Below are 21,113 nucleotides of genomic sequence, written 5' to 3' on the forward strand. Positions count from 1 at the left end.
TCTCTCTCTCTCTCTCTCTCTCTCTCTCTCTCTCTCTCTCTCTCTCTGTGTGTGTGTGTGTGTGTGTGTGTGTGTGTGTGTGTGTGTGTGTGTATGCATTCCTAAATACATCAATAGAACGTACCCATTCTGTATAATGTTACTTGAATGCTCAGAGATCATTGCAGAAGTAGGAACAGAAAGATTTTAAGAGCCAACAAAAATGGGAGTTTGCTGTGAGAGATTGTGTCTTCTAGGAATGTCAGGAGCTACACATATAATATGTCACCATCACGGCTGCCCAAACATGAGCTAAACAAGGACATCAACAATAGACATGCCAATATGGACTTGGGCAGGACAGGTAGTGCAGTCCACAAGATCACCTTCTCTTAAAATATCCCATTGTTTTGCTTCCCCTTTAGCACTCTGTGTCTCAATGAGCCTCTCCCCAAAATAGATTTTAATCTTGTAGGAAACTACTGCACATTTTTCATGAAGTGTATCTCCATTTCCAGTGGTTTTAATTTACAAATTTAAAATTAGGCCCTAGAGATTGGCTCACCATTTAAGAGCACTTGTTGTATTTTGAAGTACTCATCCAGAGGACATAGGTTGGTTCCCAGCACCCACATAGTATTTCACAACTATCTGTGACTCTAATCCAGGGAATCAGATGCCCTCTTCTGTCCATCTCGGGTACCAGGAATGCATATAATGTACTTGCATACAGGCAGGCAAAACACAATACACATAAAATAATCAATATAAAAAATTTAAAGACAAAATTTTTCAATTACATTTTTAGTTTATAAAGTAATTGAGTTGTGTATGTTTTTCCTCACATCCTTAGTTTTCATTAATTTCCTACCTCTATTTCTCCCAGCCCTCTATCCCAACCCCATTTAGGCCTTTTCATAGCCAGTGTTCCCTTCTACTTTCATATCCCTGTTGTATCTCTCCCACTTTGTGCCCCTACATGACTCCTTTTTGTCTTCTTGGTCTCTATAGGCATTCAAAATTAAATACAGAAGGCTAAATTCAAATGTAGGAAAGAAAATATAGAGAGAGTTTGTCTTTCTGGGCCTGTGTCACATCAGTCTAATATATGTAACTTCCATTGTGTATATGCACCATTTTCATTATCAGTAGATGTACATATCTAGGTTGATTCCATTTCCCAGCTATTTTGAATAGAGCTGTGATGAACATGGCTGTACAGGCATCTCTGTTGTAGGGTATAAAGTTCTTTGATAATATGCTTAGGGGCAGTATAGCTGGAACATAAGGAATTTACCTTTTTAATTTTGTGAGAAATGTCCACACTGATTTCATTGTTTCTACACCAGTCTACAATCCCACAAAAGGGAATAGAAATTCCTTCTCCCTACAACCTCACCAGTTGTCACTTGACTGTTTTTGTAATAATTAATTTTGTGGGGTGAAAGAGAACCTCAAATTAATTTTAATTTGCATTTCCAGAATGGCTAATGGTATTGGAACACATTAAAAATATTCATTAACACTGAAACAGACGGCTATAAGCTATTGTAAACAGGCAGTTTTGTGACAATTTACCAGCCTGAGTAGTCATAGACCTTGTAAATAGGTAGCCTTGGCAGATAATACCAACTTAGATAAGGACAAGCGAGTCATAGGCAGAGTCATTGCGACCTGTCCCCTGAACCCTCACCCAGCTGATACCCTGTTGAGAAAAATATCTGTATTCCCCCTGAACACCCACGCTCCAGTGTCATTCCCCTTCCCCACATCCTGCCTTTTTGTGTTTATAGCCCCTGTGTGAATAAGTATAAATTACAGTTTGGAAAAAAATATATTCATTAGCCATTAATATTTCTTATTTTAAGAACTTTCTATTCAGTCCCAAATCACATTTTTACTGGGGTTGAGTTGTTTCATTGATGTTCAGGGTTTTTGTTTTGCTTTGTTTTAGTGTATTTTTGATAGTAATCCTCTGTCAGATATATAGCTGACATATTTTCTCATTTTCTATAGACTGCCTCTTCACTCAGTTGACAGTTTTTTCTTTCTGTACAGAAACTTTTAATCTTACAAAGTTCCATTTGTTAATTGTTGATTGAGCTACTTGGAGACCCATTCAGAGAGCTCTTATTCATACGTGTATCCTGTAGTATACTCAGGCTTTTCCCCCTGGAAGGTTGAGGATTCCAGGTTATATGTTGAGGAAGTTCATCCATTTGGAGTTCTTTTTGGTGCAGAGTGAGAGAAGAATATGTTTTTATCCTTTTATAAGTCGATATCCAGTTTTTCTGGATTTTAGCCACTTGTTGAAGACAACTTTCTTTTCTCCATCTGTATTGTTTACCTTTATGAAACATCAGGTGGCTGTGGTTACATGGAGTTAGATCTGGGCCTATTCTATTCTATTCTATTGATCTATTTTATTGATCTTCATGCCTATCTTTGTGCCAATCCCCTGATGTTTTCATTATTATGTTTTTGTTTTGTTTTTTACTATAACTTGAAGTCAAGTATGGTAATGCCTCTAACAGTATTCTTTTTTTATTGGGTATTTTATTTACATTTCAGATGTTATCCCCTTTCTCCATTCCCCCCGACCCAGAAACCCCCTATCCCATCCCCCCTCCTCCTGCTTCTATGAGGATGTGCCCCCACCCACCCACTCACTCCTACCTCCCTGCCCTCGAATTTTCCCACTTTGGGGCATCCAGCCTTCACAAGACCAAGGATTTCCTCTCCCACCTATGCCTAACAAGGCCATCCTCCCCTACATATACAGCTAGAGCCATGGGTCCCTCCCGATGTGCTCCCTGGCTGGTGGTTTAGACCCTGGGAGCTCTAGTTAGTTGGTATTGTTGCTCTCCCTATGGGGCCACAAACCCTGTCAGGTCCTTCAGTCTTCTCTCTAACTCCTCCATTGGGAACCCCATGATCAGTTCAATGGTTAGCTATGAGCATCTGCCTCTGTATATGTCAGGCTCTGACAGACCTCTAAGGAGACAGCTATATCAGGCTCCTGTCAGCATGCACTTCCTGCCATCCACATCAGAGTATGCCTTTGGTGACTGCACATGGGATGGATACCCAGGTGGAACAGTCTCCAGACATCCCCTCCTTCAGTTTCTGTCCCTCACTTTGTCTCCATATTTGCTCCCATGAGTATTTTGTTACTCTTTCTAAGAAGGACTGAAGCACCCACACTTGCTCTCCATTCTTCATGAGCTTTATGTGGTTTGTGAGTTGAATCTTGGGTATTTCAAGCTTCTGGGCTAATATCCAATAATCAGTGAGTGAATGCCATGTGTGTTCTTTTGTGATTGGGTTACCTTACTCAGGATCATATTTTCTAGTTCCATCCATTTGTCTAAGAATTTCATGAATTCATTGTTTTTAATAGCAGAGTAATACTCTATTGTGTAAATGTATCATATTTTCTATATCCATTCCTCTGTTGAATGACATCTGGGTTCTTTCCAGCTTCTGGCTATTATAAATAAGGTTGCTATGAACATAGCCGGAGCATATGTCCTTGTTATATGTTGGAGCATCTTCTGGGTATATGCCCAGGAGTGGTATAGCTGGGTCCTCAGGTAATGCTATGTCCAATTATCTGAGGAACCGCCAGACTGATTTCCAGAGTGGCTGTACCAGCTTGCAATCCCACCAACAATGGAGGAGTGTTCCTCTTTCTCCACATCCTTGCCAGCATCTACTATCACCTGAGTTTTTGATCTTGGCCATTCTAACTGGTGTGAGGTAGAATCTCAGGGTTGTTTTTGTTTTCATTTCCCTGATGACTAAGGATGTTGAACATTTCTTTAGGTGCTTCTTGGTCATTCGAGTTTCTTGAGCTGAGAATTCTTTTTTTTACTCAATACCCCATATTTAATAGGAGTATTTGGTTGTTTGGAGTCTAATTTCTTGAGTTCTTTGTATAATTGGATATTAGCCCTCTATCAAATGTAGGATAGGTAAAGATCTTTTCCCAATCTGTTGGTTGCCATTTTGTCCTATTGACAGTGTCCCTTACCTTACAGAAGCTTTGCAATTTTATGAGGTCCCATTTGTCAATTCTTGATCTTAGAGCATAAGCCATTGGTGTTCTGTTCAGAAACTTTTCCCCTATGCCCAAGTATTCGAGGGTCTTCCCCACCTTCTTTTCTATTAGTTCCAGTGTATCTAGTTTTATGTGGAGGTCCTTTATCCACTTGGACTTGAGCTTTGTACAAGGAGATAAGAATGTATCGATTTGCATTCTTATAAATGCTGACCTCCAGTTGAACCAGCACCATTTCTTGAAAATGTTGTCCTTTTTCCACTGGACAGTTTTAGCTCCTTTGTCAAAAATCAATTGACCATAGGCATGTGGGTTCATTTCTGGGTCTTCAATTCTATTTCATTGATCTTCCTGCCTGTCTCTGTACCAATACCATGCAGTTTTTATCACTATTGCTCTGTAGTACAGCTTGAGGTCAGGGATGGTGATTCTCCCAGAAGTACGTTTATTGTTGAGAATAGTTCTCGCTATCCTGGGTTTTTGTTGTTGTTGTTGTTGTTGCTATTCCAAATGAATTTGTAAATTACTCTTTCTGTCTCTATGAAGAATTGATTTGGAATTTTGATGGGGATTGCATTGAATCTGTAGATTGTTTTTGGCAAGATGGCCATTTTTACTATATTAATCCTGCCAATCCATGAGCATGGGAGATCTTTCCATCTTCTGAGGTCTTCTTCAATTTCTTTCTTCAGAGACTTGAAGTTCTTGTCATACAGAACTTTCATTTGCTTGGTTATATTGACACCAAGGTATTTTATATTATGTGTGACTATTGCAAAGGGTATCATTTCCCTAATTTCTTTCTCAGCCTGTTTATCTTTTGAATAGAGGAAGGCTACTGATTTGTTTGAATTAATTTTATATCCAGCCACATTGCTGAAGTGGTTTATCAGGTTTAGGAGTTCTGTGGCAGACTTTTTGGGCTTACTTAAGTATACTATTATATCATCTGCAAATAGTGATATTTTGACTTCTCCCTTTCTTTTTGTATCCCTTTGCCTTCCTTTTGTTGTCTAATTGCTCTGGCTAGGACTTCCAGTACTATATTGAATAGGTAGGGAGAGAATGGGCAGCCTTGTCTAGTCCCTGATTTTAGTGGGATTGCTTCAAGTTTCTCTCCATTTAGTTTGATGTTGGGTACTGGCTTGCTGCATAGTGCTTTTACTATGTCTAGGTATGGGCTTTTAATTCCTGATCTTTCCAAGACTTTTAACATGAAGGGCTGTTGAATTTTGTCAAATGCTTTCTCAGCATCTAGTGAGATGATCATGTGGTTTTTTTCTTTGAGTTTGTTTTTATAGTGGATTATGTTGATGGATTTCCATATATTGAACCATCCCTGCATTCCTGGGATAAAGCCTACTTGATCATGATGGATGATTATTTCGATGTGTTCTTGGATTCAGTTTGCTAGAATTTTATTGAGTATTTTTGCATTGATATTCATAAGGGAGATTGGTCTGAAGTTCTCTATCTTTATTGGGTCTTTGTGAGGTTTAGGTATGAGCGTGATTGTGGCTTCATAGAATGTATTGGGTATTGTTCCTTCTGTTTCTATTTTGTGGAATAGTTTGAAGAGAATTGGTATTAGGTCTTCCTTGAAGGTCTGATAGAATTCTGCACTAAAACCATCTGGTCCTGGGCTGTTTTTGGTGGGGAGACTTTTAATGACTGCTGCTATTTCTTTAGGAGTTATGGGACTGTTTAGATGGTTTATCTGCTCCTGATTTAACTTTGGTACCTGGTATCTGTCTAGAAAATTGTCCATTTCATCCTGATTTTCGAGTTTTGTTGAGTATAGGCTTTTGTAGTAGGATCTGATGATTTTTTTGAATTTCCTCAGTTTCTGTTGTTATGTCAACCTTTTCAGTTCTGATTTTATTAATTTGGATACTGTCTCTGCCCTTTGGTTAGTCTGGCTAAGAGTTTATCTATTTTGTTGATTTTCTCAAAGAACCAGCTCCTGGTTTTGTTGATACTTTGTATAGTTCTTTTTGTTTCTCCTTGGTTGATTTCAGCCCTGAGTTTATTTCCTGCCGTCTACTCCTCTTGGGTGTATTTGCTTCTTTTTGTTCCAGAGCTTTCAGGTGTGCTGTCAAGTTGCTAGTGTATGCTTTCCCCCATTTCTTTTTGTAGGCACTTAGAGCTATGAGTTTTCCTCTTAGCACTGCTTTCATTGTGTCACATAAGTTTTGGTATGACAAGCTTTCATTTTCATTAAATTCTAAAAAGTCTTTAATCTTATTCTTCATTTCTTTCTTGACCAAGTCATTATTGAGTAGAGCATGGTGTCCATGTGTGTATGTGGGCTTTCCATTGTTTTTGTCAATATTGAATACCAACCTTAGTCCGTGGTGGTCTGTTAGGATGCAAGGGATTATTTCAATCTTTTTGTATCTGTTGAAGCCTGTTTTGTGACCAATTATATGGTCTGTTTTGGAGAAGGTAACATGAGGTGCTGAGAAAAAGGTATATTCTTTTGTTTTAGGATGAAATGTTCTATAGATACCTGTTAAATCCATTTGGTTCATAACTTCTGTTAATTTCACTGTGTCTCTGTTTACTGTCTGTTTCCATGATCTGTCCATTGCTGAGAGTGGGGTGATGAAATCCCCTATTATTATTGTGTGAGGTGCAATGTGTGCTTTGAGCTTTAGTAAAGTTTCTTTTATATATGTGTGTGCCCTTGCATTTGGAGCATATATGTTCAGAGTTGAGAGTTCATCTTGGTAGATTTTTCCTTTGATGAGTATGAAGTGTGCTTCCTTAACGTTTGATAACTTTTCGTTGAAAGTTGATTTTATTCGATATTAGAATGGCTACTCCAGCTTGTTTCTTGGGAGCATTTGCTTGGAAAATTGTTTTTTATCCTTTTTCTCTGATGTAGTGTCTGTCTTTGTCACTGGGTTTAGTTTCCTGTATGCAGCAAAATTCTGGGTCCTGTTTACATATCCAGTCTGTTAGTCTACATCTTTTTATTGGGGAATCGAGTCCATTGATGTTAAGAGATATTAAGGAAAAATGATTGTGGCTTCCTGTTATTTTTGTTATTAGAGGTAGAATTATGTTTGTATAGCTATCTTCTTTTGGGGTTGTTGGAAGATTACTTTCTTGCTTTTTCTAGGTTGTAGTTTCCCTCCTTGTTGGAGTTTTCCATCAATTATCCTTTGAAGTGCTGGGTTTGTGGGAAGATATTGTGCAAATTTGGTTTTGTCATAGGATATCTTGTTTTCTCCATCTATAGTGATTGAGAGTTTAGTGGGTATAGTAGTCTGGGCTGGCATTTGTGTTCTCTTAGGGTCTGTATGATATCAGTCTAGGATCTTCTGGGTTTTAAAGTCTCTGGTGAGAAGTCTGGTGTAATTCTTATAGGTCTGCCTTTATATGTTACTTGACCTTTTTCCCTTACTGTTTTTAGTATTTTTTCTTTGTTTTGTGCATTTAATGTTTTGATTATTATGTGACGGGAGGAATTTCTTTTCTGGTCTAGTCTATTTGGAGTTCTGTAGGCATCTTGGATGTTTATGGGCATCTTGTTCTTTAGGTTAGGGAAGTTTTCCTCAATAATTTTGTTGAAGATATTTACTGGTTGTTTAAGTTGGGAATCTTAACTTTCTTCTATACCTCCTGGTTGGTCTTCTCATTGTGTCCTGGATTTCCTGGATGTTTTGGGTTAGGAGCTTTTTGCATTTTGCATTTTCTTTAACTGTTGTGTCAGTGTTTTTGATGGTATCTTCTGCGCATGAGATTCTCTCTTCTATCTCTTGTATTCTGTTGGTGATGCTTGCATCTATGACTCCTGATTTTGTTCCTAGGTTTTCTATCTCCAGGATAGTCATCCTTTGAGATTTCTTTATTGTTTTTACTTCCATTTTTAGATCCTGGATGGTTTTGTTCAGTTCCTTCACCTATTTGGTTGTGTTTTCTTGCTCTTTATGGGATTTTTGTGTTTCCTCTTTAAGGGCTTCAATCTGTTTACCTGTGTTCTCCTGTACTTCTTTAAGGGAGTTGTTTACATCCTTCTTAAAGTCTTCTATCATCATCTTGAAAAGTGATTTTAATTCTGAATCCTGCTTTTCCAGTGTGATGGGGTTTCCAGGGCTTGCTATGGTGAGAGAACTGGGTACTGATGATGGCAAGTATCTTTGGTTTCTGTTGCTTATGTTCTTGGGCTTGCCTTTTGCTACCTGGTTAACTCTAGTGCTACCTGCACTCACAGTCTCTGACTGGAGCCTGTCTTTCCAGTTATCTTGCTTGTGTTAGAACTCCTCAGAGTCCAACTGTCTCTGTGATCCTGTGATCCTGAGCTCCTCGGTGGAAGAACTCCTAGGACTAGGGCTGCCTCTTGGATCCTGAAATCCTGCTGCTTCAAGTGCAGTGGTTTCTCAGCTGCTCCGAGTGAAGTAGTTCTTTCTCTGCTCTGAGTGCAGTGGTTCCTCTAGGGTGGCTCAGGATATGGTGTCTTCACAGGAACAGACCTGCTAGGAGGAGTCCTCTGCTCTGAGTGCAGTGGTTCCTCCAATGCTCTGAGTGCAGTGGTTCCAGCTGCTCTGAGTGCAGTGGTTCCTCTAGGAAGTGTCAGGATATGGTGTCTTCAGGGGAGCAGACCAGCTAGGAGTCTGCCCAGCCAAAAGGACCAAGGGTATGGCAGAAGGGTAGTGGTATTCCGAAGGATGGGGTTTGGATGGGTGATGGGTCCTGAGTGCCCCAGGATCCCAGCTTCAGCTCTGGAGTGTAGGGTTGTGGGGAAGGGTTCTTACCTGCTGCTCTGAGTGCAATGGATGTATCAGGATATGGTGTCTTCACAGGAGTAGACAGACCAGCTAGTCCAGTAGTATTCTTATTGTTCAGAATTGCTTTGGCTGTACAAGGGCTTTTGTATTTTCATATAAATTTTGGATTGCTTTTCTTGTTTCTATGAAGAATCGAGCTGCAAGTTTTACTGGAATTTTATTGATAGGTCAATTTGTAGAATACATATTTCACAATACTCTTTTCTCTGATTCATAAGTATAGGTCTTTCCACCTTCTAGTATTTTCCATTATTTTTCTGCAGTGTTCTTAAGTTTTCATTTTACATGTATTTCACTTCCTTGGTTAGGTACATTCCAAGTTACTTTTGAGTCTGTTGCTAATGGAATTATTCCCATAATTTCTTTCTCAGTCTATTTGTATGGTATATTAGAAGATTAAGAATTTTATAAGAATGCTAATTTGGTATCTTGCCTCTTTGGTGAAAGTATTTGTTAATTCTAAAATTTGTCCTGGTTGAACCATTAGTGTGTTCCTTTTGGTATAGAATCATATCATCTACAAATAAGGAGACACTTTTTCCTTTTCCTTCCCTAATTGCATCCCCTTACCTCTTTCTCTTGCAGCTCTAGATAAGGCTTCAAGAGCTATGTTGAAAAGAGTTGGAAAAAGTAGACACCCTTGTCTTATGCCACTGATCTTTTAGTGCCTTGAGTTTTTCCCTGTTTAGTATAATGTTGTCTATAAGGTTATTGTTCAAAGCTTTTTCTATGCTGATATATGGCTGCTTTATTCCTACTCTGTTTAGGGGATTTATCAGGAAGCAGCGTGGGATTTTGTCAAAGGTGTTTTCTGTATCTATTCAGCTGATCATGTTATTTCTATTACCCTAGGTGCCTTGAAGATAATGAATGGGACTACACCAAAGCTGGGGAGGCCTTCACTGCCCTCCAGGTGAGGTCTGAGAATCTAGTGGGTAAAATATGGATGTTTCTATGCTTTCAGCAAGATGGGGACCAAATTCAGGGTTCTTCTAACATTTTAACTCTTTCCCTGCAGAATGAGGGCAAAATCCCAAAGGAATTCTTCAAATAAAAAGATACTAAGGACATCCTGTGGATATAGTATTCCTCCTCGTCCACATTATCTCTGTTTTTAAAGCCTTTCCCATGCCTAGGAATAGAGGCCTGGCTGACCAAAAAGCAAAAGTTAACTTATAGACCAAGTAACACAACCCCCTCTCCACAGGGGCAGTTTTTCTGTTTCCCTCCAAAGTTGTTATTTCATAATAAAGAACTGCTTTACTTTCCTCATTATGTCCTGAAGTGCTTTTCTGCTGCCTCAGTCAAGAGCCAGAGGTGCCAGGACCTGTGTTCCCTTACGTCTACCACTTTAACCTCTGACTGGCCCTAAACAGATTCATAAGGATTGTTACTTTGGAAACATTATGAATAAATCCTCATGCAAAGGGTATGTGCTACTTGGAGTGATTAGCTCTCCCTATGCTTCCTTCTGTCTTTCGGCCTTACACTCTGGAAGGAGCTGTACAAAGAGTGTTATTTTAAAAAATTAGAGCATGCTGGAGATCAGGAGAGTAGCCTATCTGTGGAAACATAGTTCACAGGAAAGATGCAAGGTGCTCCATCACTAAGATTTTAAAGGAAGGCCTTCGGACACTGGTTGTCACTACCAAACAACAGAGCACACAGTCTTCCTTTTTGGATAGTTCTGTAGGACCTTTCACAGAGAGGCAATTAGAAATTTCCAATTCTAGGCAAGTGTTAAAAATGAGAAATCTACAAAATTGTTTCCTGTCTCATGGATTTCCTCCTTTTTTGTAATGTTTACACTAGACAATAAATAGGCACACATTTTGAAATTCAACTAGTAGTGATACAGAGTTTTCCAGTTATAGGCCCTTAAATTGTGACATGCAGTCCTACAAGTTGACAAGTTACGCTTGTACTTAATTGTGTTTGGTATAATTGCCTAATATTTAACACTTGCAGGATTTTATGTGCATTTACAACGTTATGTGATGGAGCATGGATTTCAATAAAATATGAACTGAGGGGATAATTTTCATGGCATAAAAGAATAACTCCAACTTTGTTCTTCCATGGAAGAACTCAGACACAAGATTCTGTACGTCAGTTCTCAGTCATACCGTGTAGGAAACAGAACCCTAATGCACATTTGTTAGTCTCCTTGTAAGAAATGGAGATGATCCCATATGATATTGAACAGTCACATCACTGAGCTTAATTCAGAGTCTCTGAGCTGCTAGATGTCCCTTCTGAACAGTGAACATGGAATTATGGCATGGCCTAATCAGTTCATCTGTCTCTATTGTAATTAACCTAGCCAACTCAGACAGTACTACTTTCTATCTATTCCCACAGTTCCATTTGGACTTCCCACCCTCTTTCTCAGAGAAATATTTATATACACTATTTTTTCTTTATTTTTTATTTTATGAGTATGGATGTTTTAGCTACATGTATGCCTATATGTACAACATATATGAAATGCTCAGCAAAGCCAGAAGACTCCTTCAATTCCCCATACCCACTAAGATTCAGAGATTCTATTAAAATTAAACCACATTCCTGGTAAACATAAAGTTGTGAAGTTGAGAAGGAGGCAAGCATGGGCAAGGTGAATAACGAGCCAAAAAACGTTCAGGGATTCTTAGCACGCTAAACTGTGTCAAAGGGTTGTAGTCATGTGGTAAGGCTGCATGATTTGCAGGGGAGGGTGTTGGTAGAGTTGAGTGGCACAGTCTTAAAAACCTGCATTTGTAACAAGATCTTAGCATGATGGTTGGTTTTGTATGTCAAACTGGATGGGGATACAGTAATAGATATTTACTGTATCTAGCATTCCAAATAGAGCAATATTTATACCAAGGGTACTTTTAGATGAGATTAGCATTTAAATCACTAGGCCTTAAGTATATCAGCCTCTATAATATAGGTAAGCAGACCCACCAGTAAAAGCTACCAGAGAAAGAAAAGACTGATCTCTGTTAAGAAAAGAGAATTCAGCCAACAGGTTGCCTTCAGATTGCAGGTTCAGGTCTTGGTTGGATCTTTGCCCAGTCATCCTTCCCTATAGATTTTGTTCAGGATATACTATTGCAGCAGTTCTCAACCTGTGGGTTGCATATCAGATGTCCTGCATGTCAAATAAATACATTACAATTCATAACAGTAGCAAAATTACAGTTATGAGGTAGCAATAGAATAATTTTATGATTAGGGTTCACCACAACCTGAGGGACTGTTTCAAAGGGTCGTAACATTAAGAAAGTTGAAAAACTATTGTCTAAGCAGATTTTTTAAGATATACAGTTGTATGAATGCACACACTTGTGCTTCTTATTAATATGCTACCCTGGAAAATCCTAGCTAAAACACCATGTGATGATGTTTAAATTGCTAATTGTTTGGTAACTCGGAGTAGTAAGAAACTTGAGAAGGAGGCAAACATGTTGAAGACATGGACTCAACTGTAATAATGTTAATTTTAATGTACTTGAAAGGAACACTATAGTGAAAATCCAAATCTCCAGCAACATATGTCCAATAAATAAATAAATAAGTAAGTAAGTAAGTAAGTAAGTAAATAAATAAATAAATAAAGTGGCTGAGGAGGTAGCACAATGAGTAATCTCACCTAGGTATGAGGATCTAAATTCAAATATCAAACACACCCCATAAAAAATACTGGGTGCATCTATGTTTATAACTCCAGTAGTGGCTAAACAAGAAATACTGGGTGCATCTATGTTTATAACTCCAGTAGTGGCTAAACAAGAGGAGACGACAGTATTGCTATGAGTTTCTGGCCACCAGCCAATCAGAAAAACAGCTCCAGGTTCAGTGAAGAGATCCTATCTCAATGAGGCGGAGGGGGGGAGTGGAGAACAATACACCTGACGTCTTCCTCTGGACTCTGCAGAAGCCCACATGGGTGAACACACACAAAGACGCTACACAGAGAAAAAAGGATACAAAGTCAGAGAGACACACAGAGAATTAAGATATAAAATGGTACATCTTAAGAGGACAGGCTACATGGGTCAATGACATACCCAATTCTAACGACCTGAGTTGATTCCCAAAGCCTTCATGGTGTATGGAAAGAACTGACTCCTGCAAGTTGTTCTCTGACCTCTACACACCTACTATGGTGTGGCCACTTCATCTTTACACTTAAGTAATGTACTAAATATTTAGAATCTAGAAAATACATCATGGTTCATTCTAACAGGTGAATGATTTGTAGCAGAGAAAACAAATACACCAAACCTAAAAAAAAAAAAAAGCAAGTTTTATATCTATAAATCTGAGAGTGCAATGTTTAAACCAAATCATTAAGTGACGGATGAGAGAACCTACAGAATAATAGATATAGATATCTAGATATAGATATTAAATATTAAATATTTGTGGATGCTTTTATTCATCGTGTAAATGTAAAGCAAAATTTGAACAGCTCATTCTATTTTTGAGTCACATCTGTAGATAAAGGGAAGGCGGAGTGTAAGCCAGGACATGAATGGAAAGCATTTGTCACCTTTATTATCCTATGTACTAAGCACTTGAAACTTCATTTCATACCTTTCTGTAGCATTTGGATGTTTAGTATGTCTGATAAGTAATGATGATTTTAGGAACCAAAGGGTTTGGGTTTTTTGTTTGGTTGGTTGGTTTTGTTTTATTGTTTATAAATCTAGTGTATACAAATTTTATCAAATAATTAAATGTAGCTGTATGCAAAGATGGACGTGTCAACAGCAGAAATCTCACTCCTCCTAACTGAGGAAAATAACATTTTGCTGTTCAACTCTCTTGTTTTTTTTTTTTTTTTTTTTGGTTGCTTGAATTTGTGCATGCTATTTGGGCATTTGTAGAACGTTGATGTCTATGGAGTTATATGCTACCTTGTCCTCTTTATATGTTAATGCTAAATCATTTGATAAAGGCAAGCCAAGCGTTGATGTCTGGTTTTGTCGAACACTTTGTAGTTGCCCCTGTCCCATTTTTTGAAGTAAGCATTTAAATGCACTGGTAGGCAAATGCCACATCTATTTTGGATTAAATGATGTTATTGGAGTCTGCTCAACAGCTTTCTATGTTCTTCCTTTAATCTGTATTCTATCCAGTCTGTTCGGAAGTGATTGCAGCAGCACAGACAGAATAATTACATTGCCTGGCAGTGCAGACCCAACCCATCTGACTCACCTTTTGAATGGCTTCAAGGTGTAATGCTAATCATGGTGACTGATGAAAATGTATAACACTTGCTGGAGGGTGCAGAGCAACGCTCTGAATGCTTTTAATGTCATCATTCAATTTCCCCCCCAAAGCTCAGAGGGCAGATATTATTCCAATTCCTATTCAGAACAAAACGAAGTTTTGGTGGGTTTTCTTTATCATAAATACAATACATAATTATTTTACAGAGTTTAATGAGATTCCACAAAGAAAAAAATGAATTATTTAAGACTATGAAACCCACAACTAGACTGTGTCTCTCTGGATCAAATCCACAAGGATCTCATTTTAAAGCCTATGCCCTAAGTGTTCTTTATATGTTTACTGTCACCATTACAGGAAAAGGGATTCCTTTAAGGTCTTGTGCTTGTTCGACATGGACATGGATACAATTTTGTTTTCATTTATGTCCTGTTTTAAAGGCTTAGTTGGAAACTGAAAAGGAAATAGGGGGCCTGGAAACCATCGAAAATAAAATTAAACTTGCTTCTTCTTTTTCAAAATTCCTTGGTTTATCTCACAACACAGAAATTACTATTAGTGTCGCTTAGCTCATCTGCATTTCCAATAAACCAAATACCATATCTGTCCAAAAGAAAACGTAAAAGTACAGTTATAAAAGACACGCACAGACATTTGTAATAATGCGGTAGTGGTGAAATTACAGCACCACAGAGCATAGTGCAAATTATCATCAACTCTCTGTAAAATGGGAAAAAAGATGATACAGTACTCCTCAACCTCCCGTTTAGATGTTGGGTTTACAAAACACAAGGACTGGTATTTTAAACTCTACTAGGATTATGTCCACATTGATACTCTCAATATGATACTGAATGTAGGAGGAAATTTTGAGCCAGGAGGTCTGTAGGTATGCACTGCAAAATTGAAGGGATCCCTAAATTGATAAGCAAGACTTACAAAAAATCAGATCATTTGCTATCTCTGGGAGGCAACTTGCAAAACAAACAAACAAAAACAAAAAGCTTATTAGCATTTGCACAGGGCTTTAGCCAGTGGGTGGTTTGTCTACTTTAATCTTTACAGGTGTTCAAGATGCTGTTCACTGTTGACATAATTTTGATCAGGATACGGGTGTTAGGAGAACTTAAAGGAGGGTTGGGATGTAGCACAGTGGTAAAGTGCTTGTCTAGCACACACAAAACCCTGGGTTCAATTCCCAGAATCCAAAGAGTGAAAAAAGAAGTTAAGCAATTTTCCCAGATGAGAAGCTTCACACATTAATGCTTAGAACCTAAAACCTGTGGTACCCATCCTTTTTGTCCTGTTGTCTGGACAGATAGTCAGTGAACCTAGGTGTGTTGTGTTCGATTTCCCTTCATCATCAGCCTCACTTCATCAGTCTATTTATCAAGATTTTATCTTACTATCGATATAGCAAAAGTTAAATGTATACTATGAAAAAAGGTCAGAGAAAAATTGTCACAACTGGCTTTGCAGATATTGGATTAATATTTCTAGATCTCTTAACAGAGACACCATAGAAATCGCCAAGAATCACACAATGTAATGTAAATTCCAAGTAAATGTTTGAAAATATACCTAATGATATTATACATGATAAAATGCTGAATGAGTTCTAATACTACATGGGACAGATGAAGAACAATATCATATGCAGAGGTCAATCACCAGTTTGTAGAAGAATTTTGAATTCACACCTAAATAAATATATCTTCACTTTCATCGTTACACACAGTATCAAGTAAATGCGATCAATATAGTCTTAATAAATAACTAGGCAGGGGGGAACCCCTGGCATGGTCCTCAAGGAACTGCTGAAACTGCACTGGCACTGGTAAGGTAATCCAGAATGACTTTTGCTGAGGTGCTCCTCTGTGCATCTCTGTGGGTTCTCAGCTTTGGGTTCAGATACAATATCCTTTGTATTGTCTCCAAACATCATATCCAGAGTACTGCAGGTGGACACAGAACAGAGGCCACAAAGGCAGAAATCTAAGACACACAGGACCTTTTCTGGGTCAATGCATGGAGTAGTTTCACAGATGTACCAGAATGGATAACTCAGGGTACTGTCTCTTGTATCACTGTGGGAAAATGGAGAGCTCAGTTAGCCAAGCATCCAGGTATAGGTGCCCTGTTCTACGTATTGCAATCAAGGTTGATATCGTGCTTATCTCCTAATAACCTTTCCTACAGCAGCAGATGAAAGAATATTAGTAAGTGGCATTCTTTGTGCTTTTTCTTCCTTGTCTAAAATGTTATTCGTTGGAAAAGCATTAACAGAGTATGTATAAACCATGTCAAAAACAGCACTACTGTTGAAATGTGTTTTTCATGACACCATTCCTGGGACCAGAATGCCCTGTCTGTGCTGGGTTTGTATTTGTTTTATTTCAAGCATTTCAAATAAAGTGGGTTTTTAGCTATTTAGTGATTGTGGTCTCTAGAATGAAACACCGTGCCGAAACAAAGCAGAGGGCTGATGAATCTCAATGGACGCGTGCTTGGACTGAGAGGCATGGTTCTGCTAAATCTGCTTTCAAAGCATGTTTTCTCATTAAAATATTTTCAAGTGCTTGTATGACTTGCTTCCTGACAGCCACTTATTCGCTGTGAGTAATCCATTATTGACAAGTAGCTAGATGCTTAGGCCTTTAACTCTAGATAACAGTGTCTCGAAAAAGGTAAATTCTATCACTAGATAGAGACGTTGTATTTGTATTCTCATGTACTCTAATGATCTAAATGAATAGCTAGTTATTATTAGATTACTTTTTACTGTGAAAAGACCAAGTGGTGCATCCCATTGGTTTATCATCAAAATGAATACTACAACAGTAAATTTCCAGTTCCATGTATTTAAACTTACTAGACACTAGATTTACCAGGCATGAAAGTTGCTTAGTTTTATACAGGACACAGAGCAGGAAATGGTGTAACAAATGTAGTAAGTGAAATCAGGAAGACCAGGATGCCTAGTGTCTTCTCACCATGCAAGAGATTATTTCTACCACAAGGGATGAGAAGCGAACCTAGGGATGCTAGAGCAGCATGATGAAGCTGCTTTAAGTTAGCAATTATGCTCTATTGATTGAAGAGTAAGGTACAAAGGACATATACCTTACTCCTTTTCAGTGAGCTTCAGCTCAAGGAGATCATCCAGGTATGGTATGATCAAGGAGCCACCTAGATCACAAGACTAAAGTAGCTGATACCAGACTGTTCTCTTTTAAGAATGTGTGCTTTCAGATGGCCATGAAGAAAGCACAAACAAACAGACAAATCTCAGCTGTTAATATTTCTGTGTACCTTATTGTTTATGATGATTAAGTGGCAGAAATCTGAATGTCCATTACTTCACATCATAGTGAGGTTTTTCTCACTATGTATTGTATTGTATTTGCTTGAAAATAGATAAACGTTTACTGAATTAACAATGCAAGAGGATAGAGTGGAAAGTAGATCTTTTGGCCCTCCATTGTCTTGTCCTGCCATTCCCAGTTTCTTTTTTTTAATAATTTATTTATTTTTTTCAAATCGTAATTCATTCACACAAGGGTTATAAACACAAAAAGTCAGGACATGGGGAAGGGGATGACACAGGAGCGTGGGTGTTCAGGCGGAATACAGATATCTTTCAGAACAGGGTATCGACTGGGTGAAGGTTCAGGGGACAAGTCACTATGACTCTGCCTATGACTCGCTTGTCCTTATCTAACTTGGTATTGTCTGCCAAGGCTACCTATTCACAAGGTCTATGACTACTCAGGCTGGTAAATTTCCACGAAAGCTACCTGTTGACATTAGCTTATAGCCATCTGTTTCAACGTTTTTCCACAGCCATTCCCAGTTTTTGTGGCTACTAGTTTATTAAGATTCCCCCAAGATTTATGGATTCATGAATATTGGTGTATATGCTTTTAAAATAGGTTCCTTAGTTATAAAACTAAAACCTGGCACTACTCCACCAAAAGAAATACCTTCTGGTTATGATGTGAGAACAGGTTAACACAATTAATATCCTAATTATGAATTTGAATAAATAACTTCCTTAATTTTATTTTCAAATATTGTTTGTGAAATATGATTTTCAATAAAATAACACTCTACTCTGAAATGAACATTTCTTTAATTTTCAGATATATAATTCATATTAAAAAGTACCATATTTGGACTGAATAGATAACACAATTGTTAAAATGCTTCCTATGCACAACATATGTTTTTAAAAAGAACTGGGCACGGCTGTATATCCTTGTAATTCAAGAAGTGAGTAGGCAACGACATATGGATCCTGGGGGCTCACTGGCCAGCCAGCCTAGCCTAATTGGCAAGCCTCTATCCTGAAAAACTCTGTTTTCAGAGTTTTCTCAAAAACAAAACAAGGTAGATGGCTCCCGAGGAGTATCAGCCAAGGTTGACCTTTGGTTTACATTCTTGTGTACATCTAAATATTCATGTGCACCCACAGAAACATGCACAGAATATAAATACAGTATTTAAGGGCCTACACTCCTGTCGGCTATATCATGGAGCTAGATGATGAAACTGACTGTGGTCAGGCAAAAAGGTCACAATGTGAACAAATAGACTGTTCCTATGGCCATAGCTAGAATCTGATAATTAGCAATAGGTGTCAGGATGTGTCTCTTCCAACAGGCATTAGGAGCCAGTCACAGTTCAGCAACAATAATAAATCCAGCATGGGTACCAGAACAACCCTTCCCAGGAGATCATGTATAAAATGTCTGCTCATATTAGGGGTTCAAAGGGAGGGCCTTGCATTGGATCAGATGTACTTGCACTATTTTTAGATATAATTAATCTACCCAACATAAAATACTAATTGTCCAAAAGAGTCATGTTCATCTATGCCAGCAGGTAATTCAAACAAGTAAAAGGAACAGTCATTGGCATATGTAAAATCACTTGCACAAACATTAAACAAATATAATCAAAAGCATTCAGGTATTTGAGTATATAAGCAAGATATAAAACATCATTTCAACATGAATTTTAAAGAATTTAAATTTTAAATTTAAAATTTTAAGAATTTTAAATTTTAAGAATTTTAAAGAAATATTTATTTGCATACAAATATACATTTGTTCTGTTTTAAAATATTAATGAGCCCACAGATAGTTGGAGAACATTTCCACATTATTGAGTGGTTATCTTGAGGCAAAACATAGTAAGAAAGAATACACAAGTTAATGCTTATATTAATTTTTCTAGTGTTTTTAGGGACTGGAGTTCTTAATTAGCAAAATCAGTAGAAGAAAACTATGACAAGACAAACTTATTGTGGTTTATTTCTAACACCAGTATGACAAGGGGCTGGCAAGACAGCTTAATGGCTCAACAGGTAAGAGTTTTACTGTTCAGCCCTAAAGACTTTAGTTTGGATCCCTAGCACCCACATAAAAAGCCAAGTATGTCTGTGTGTATCTGTAATGGCAGCATTGGGAAAGGCACGGAGACAGACAAAACCATAGTATTTCAAAGTAGAGACAGGTAAATTCTGAGACAGCATTGGCCAGCTTACTCAGCCAGATTTGCCAGTTTCTGGTTTAGTGAGAGATCTTGTCTCAAGACAATAGGCGTAGAGTGATAAAGACACCAATGTTCCGCTCTGGCCTCTGCATAAAACACACAGCACAAATTCACCACACTCACAAAATTAATCATTCAAAAATATTTCTGTACACTAAGCTGTATTAAATATACTGTAATGTAAATAAGACTTACATAAAATATTTATAATCATGTGTATTTCTTAAGTGTTTAAGAGGGAAACATAAGCTATTCTATCATGTAATTTAATGTACTTAGATACTGTGTGAATCAGCACTTCATTTGCTATGTGACATTCTGAAAGTGTCTCCTGTGGGATTCCAGAGAGGTGGGTGTCTTCTCCACACTCCTTGCTTTCTTTCTTTCTTTTTTTTTTTTTTACTTTTATCTGCATTTATTTTATGCTGAATTTATTCCCGTGCCATGAGCTTCTATTTCTTCAGTTTCTTCTGGGATATCTTTTTCTTCTGTGCAACCTCCTCTTCTGGCTTTGGAGCAATCTGTTCCTTCTCAGTGAAGATCATCTCAATGTGGCAGGGGGAGCTCATGTATGGGTTAATCCGGCCATGAGCTCTGTAAGTTCGTCGGCGCATCTTAGGTGCCTTGTTCACCTGGATGTGTTCAATGACCAGAGAATCTACGTCTAAACCCTTAAGTTCAGCATTACTCTCTGCATTTTTAAGCATGTGCAGCAAAAACTCTGCACTCTTCTTTGGCCACCGTCCCTGTGTCCAGCCCCATTGTTTGGCCTGGCGCACCTACCAACTCCACCATTATACCGATGGAATGCCACACATTGTTTTTTTAAAGTGACATCCTTCAGGTACTTGGTAGCTTTGCGGATGTGCATGCCCTTGATGGTCTGGGCAGTTGCTTTCTAATGTCTCTTGCTCAAGTGACAGCCATGATGCAGTTCTGAATATGGTCACCAGAGGGCGCAAACAGCCACTCTTACAAAAAATTACTCTTGTTAAAAGGAGTAAATCTGATTTTTTCCTATTTATTTATTTATTTTCAAATCGTGATTTTTACTTATCCACACAGGGGTTGTAAACACAAAAAGGCAGGATGTGGGGAAGGGAATGACACTGGAGTGTGGGTGTTCAGGGGGAATACAGATATCTTTCAGAACCGGGTATCGACTGGGTGAAGGTTCAGGAGACAGATCACTATGACTCTGCCTATAATTCACTTGTCCTTATCTAAGTTGGTATTATCTGCCAAGGCTACCTATTTACAAGGTCTATGACTACTCAGGCTGGTAAATTCCCACAAAAGCTGCCTGTTTATAATAGCTTATAAGCCCTCTGTTTCCGTGTTTTTCCACAGAGAGCCAAGACTTGGTGTTAGGATACATGTATGACAGGCCTTAGGCTGATTTTAGGCCTATGGCTGATTTTAGGCCTTCAGTGTCTAAGCAGGGCTGCCCCTGACATCTCCACTCTTCTCTAAGCATAGAAGGGCTGTGGCAATTCTAATCT

The 21,113-nt window shown here is 38.2% G+C and overlaps 1 protein-coding gene and 1 pseudogene across 1 annotated transcript in view; one reads left to right on the forward strand and one right to left on the reverse strand.

Annotated features, from left to right (window-relative positions):
- The window catches only part of Nxf5 (nuclear RNA export factor 5), a 31,679-nt gene extending 21,793 nt beyond the window's left edge, over nucleotides 1-9,886 (forward strand). Inside the window, exons 21-22 of the mRNA XM_028786242.1 lie at nucleotides 9,685-9,745; nucleotides 9,851-9,886. Of these exons, the coding sequence (XP_028642075.1) occupies nucleotides 9,685-9,745; nucleotides 9,851-9,886 (97 nt within the window). The remainder of the gene's footprint in view (nucleotides 1-9,684; nucleotides 9,746-9,850) is intronic.
- Nucleotides 9,887-20,042: 10,156 nt separating this feature from the next.
- On the reverse strand, nucleotides 20,043-20,497 carry LOC114623978 (annotated as a pseudogene).
- Nucleotides 20,498-21,113: the final 616 nt, after the last annotated feature.

The sequence above is a fragment of the Grammomys surdaster genome, unplaced genomic scaffold (assembly GCF_004785775.1).
Source record: "Grammomys surdaster isolate TR1022 unplaced genomic scaffold, NIH_TR_1.0 61, whole genome shotgun sequence".
In the NCBI taxonomy this organism is placed as follows: domain Eukaryota; kingdom Metazoa; phylum Chordata; class Mammalia; order Rodentia; family Muridae; genus Grammomys; species Grammomys surdaster.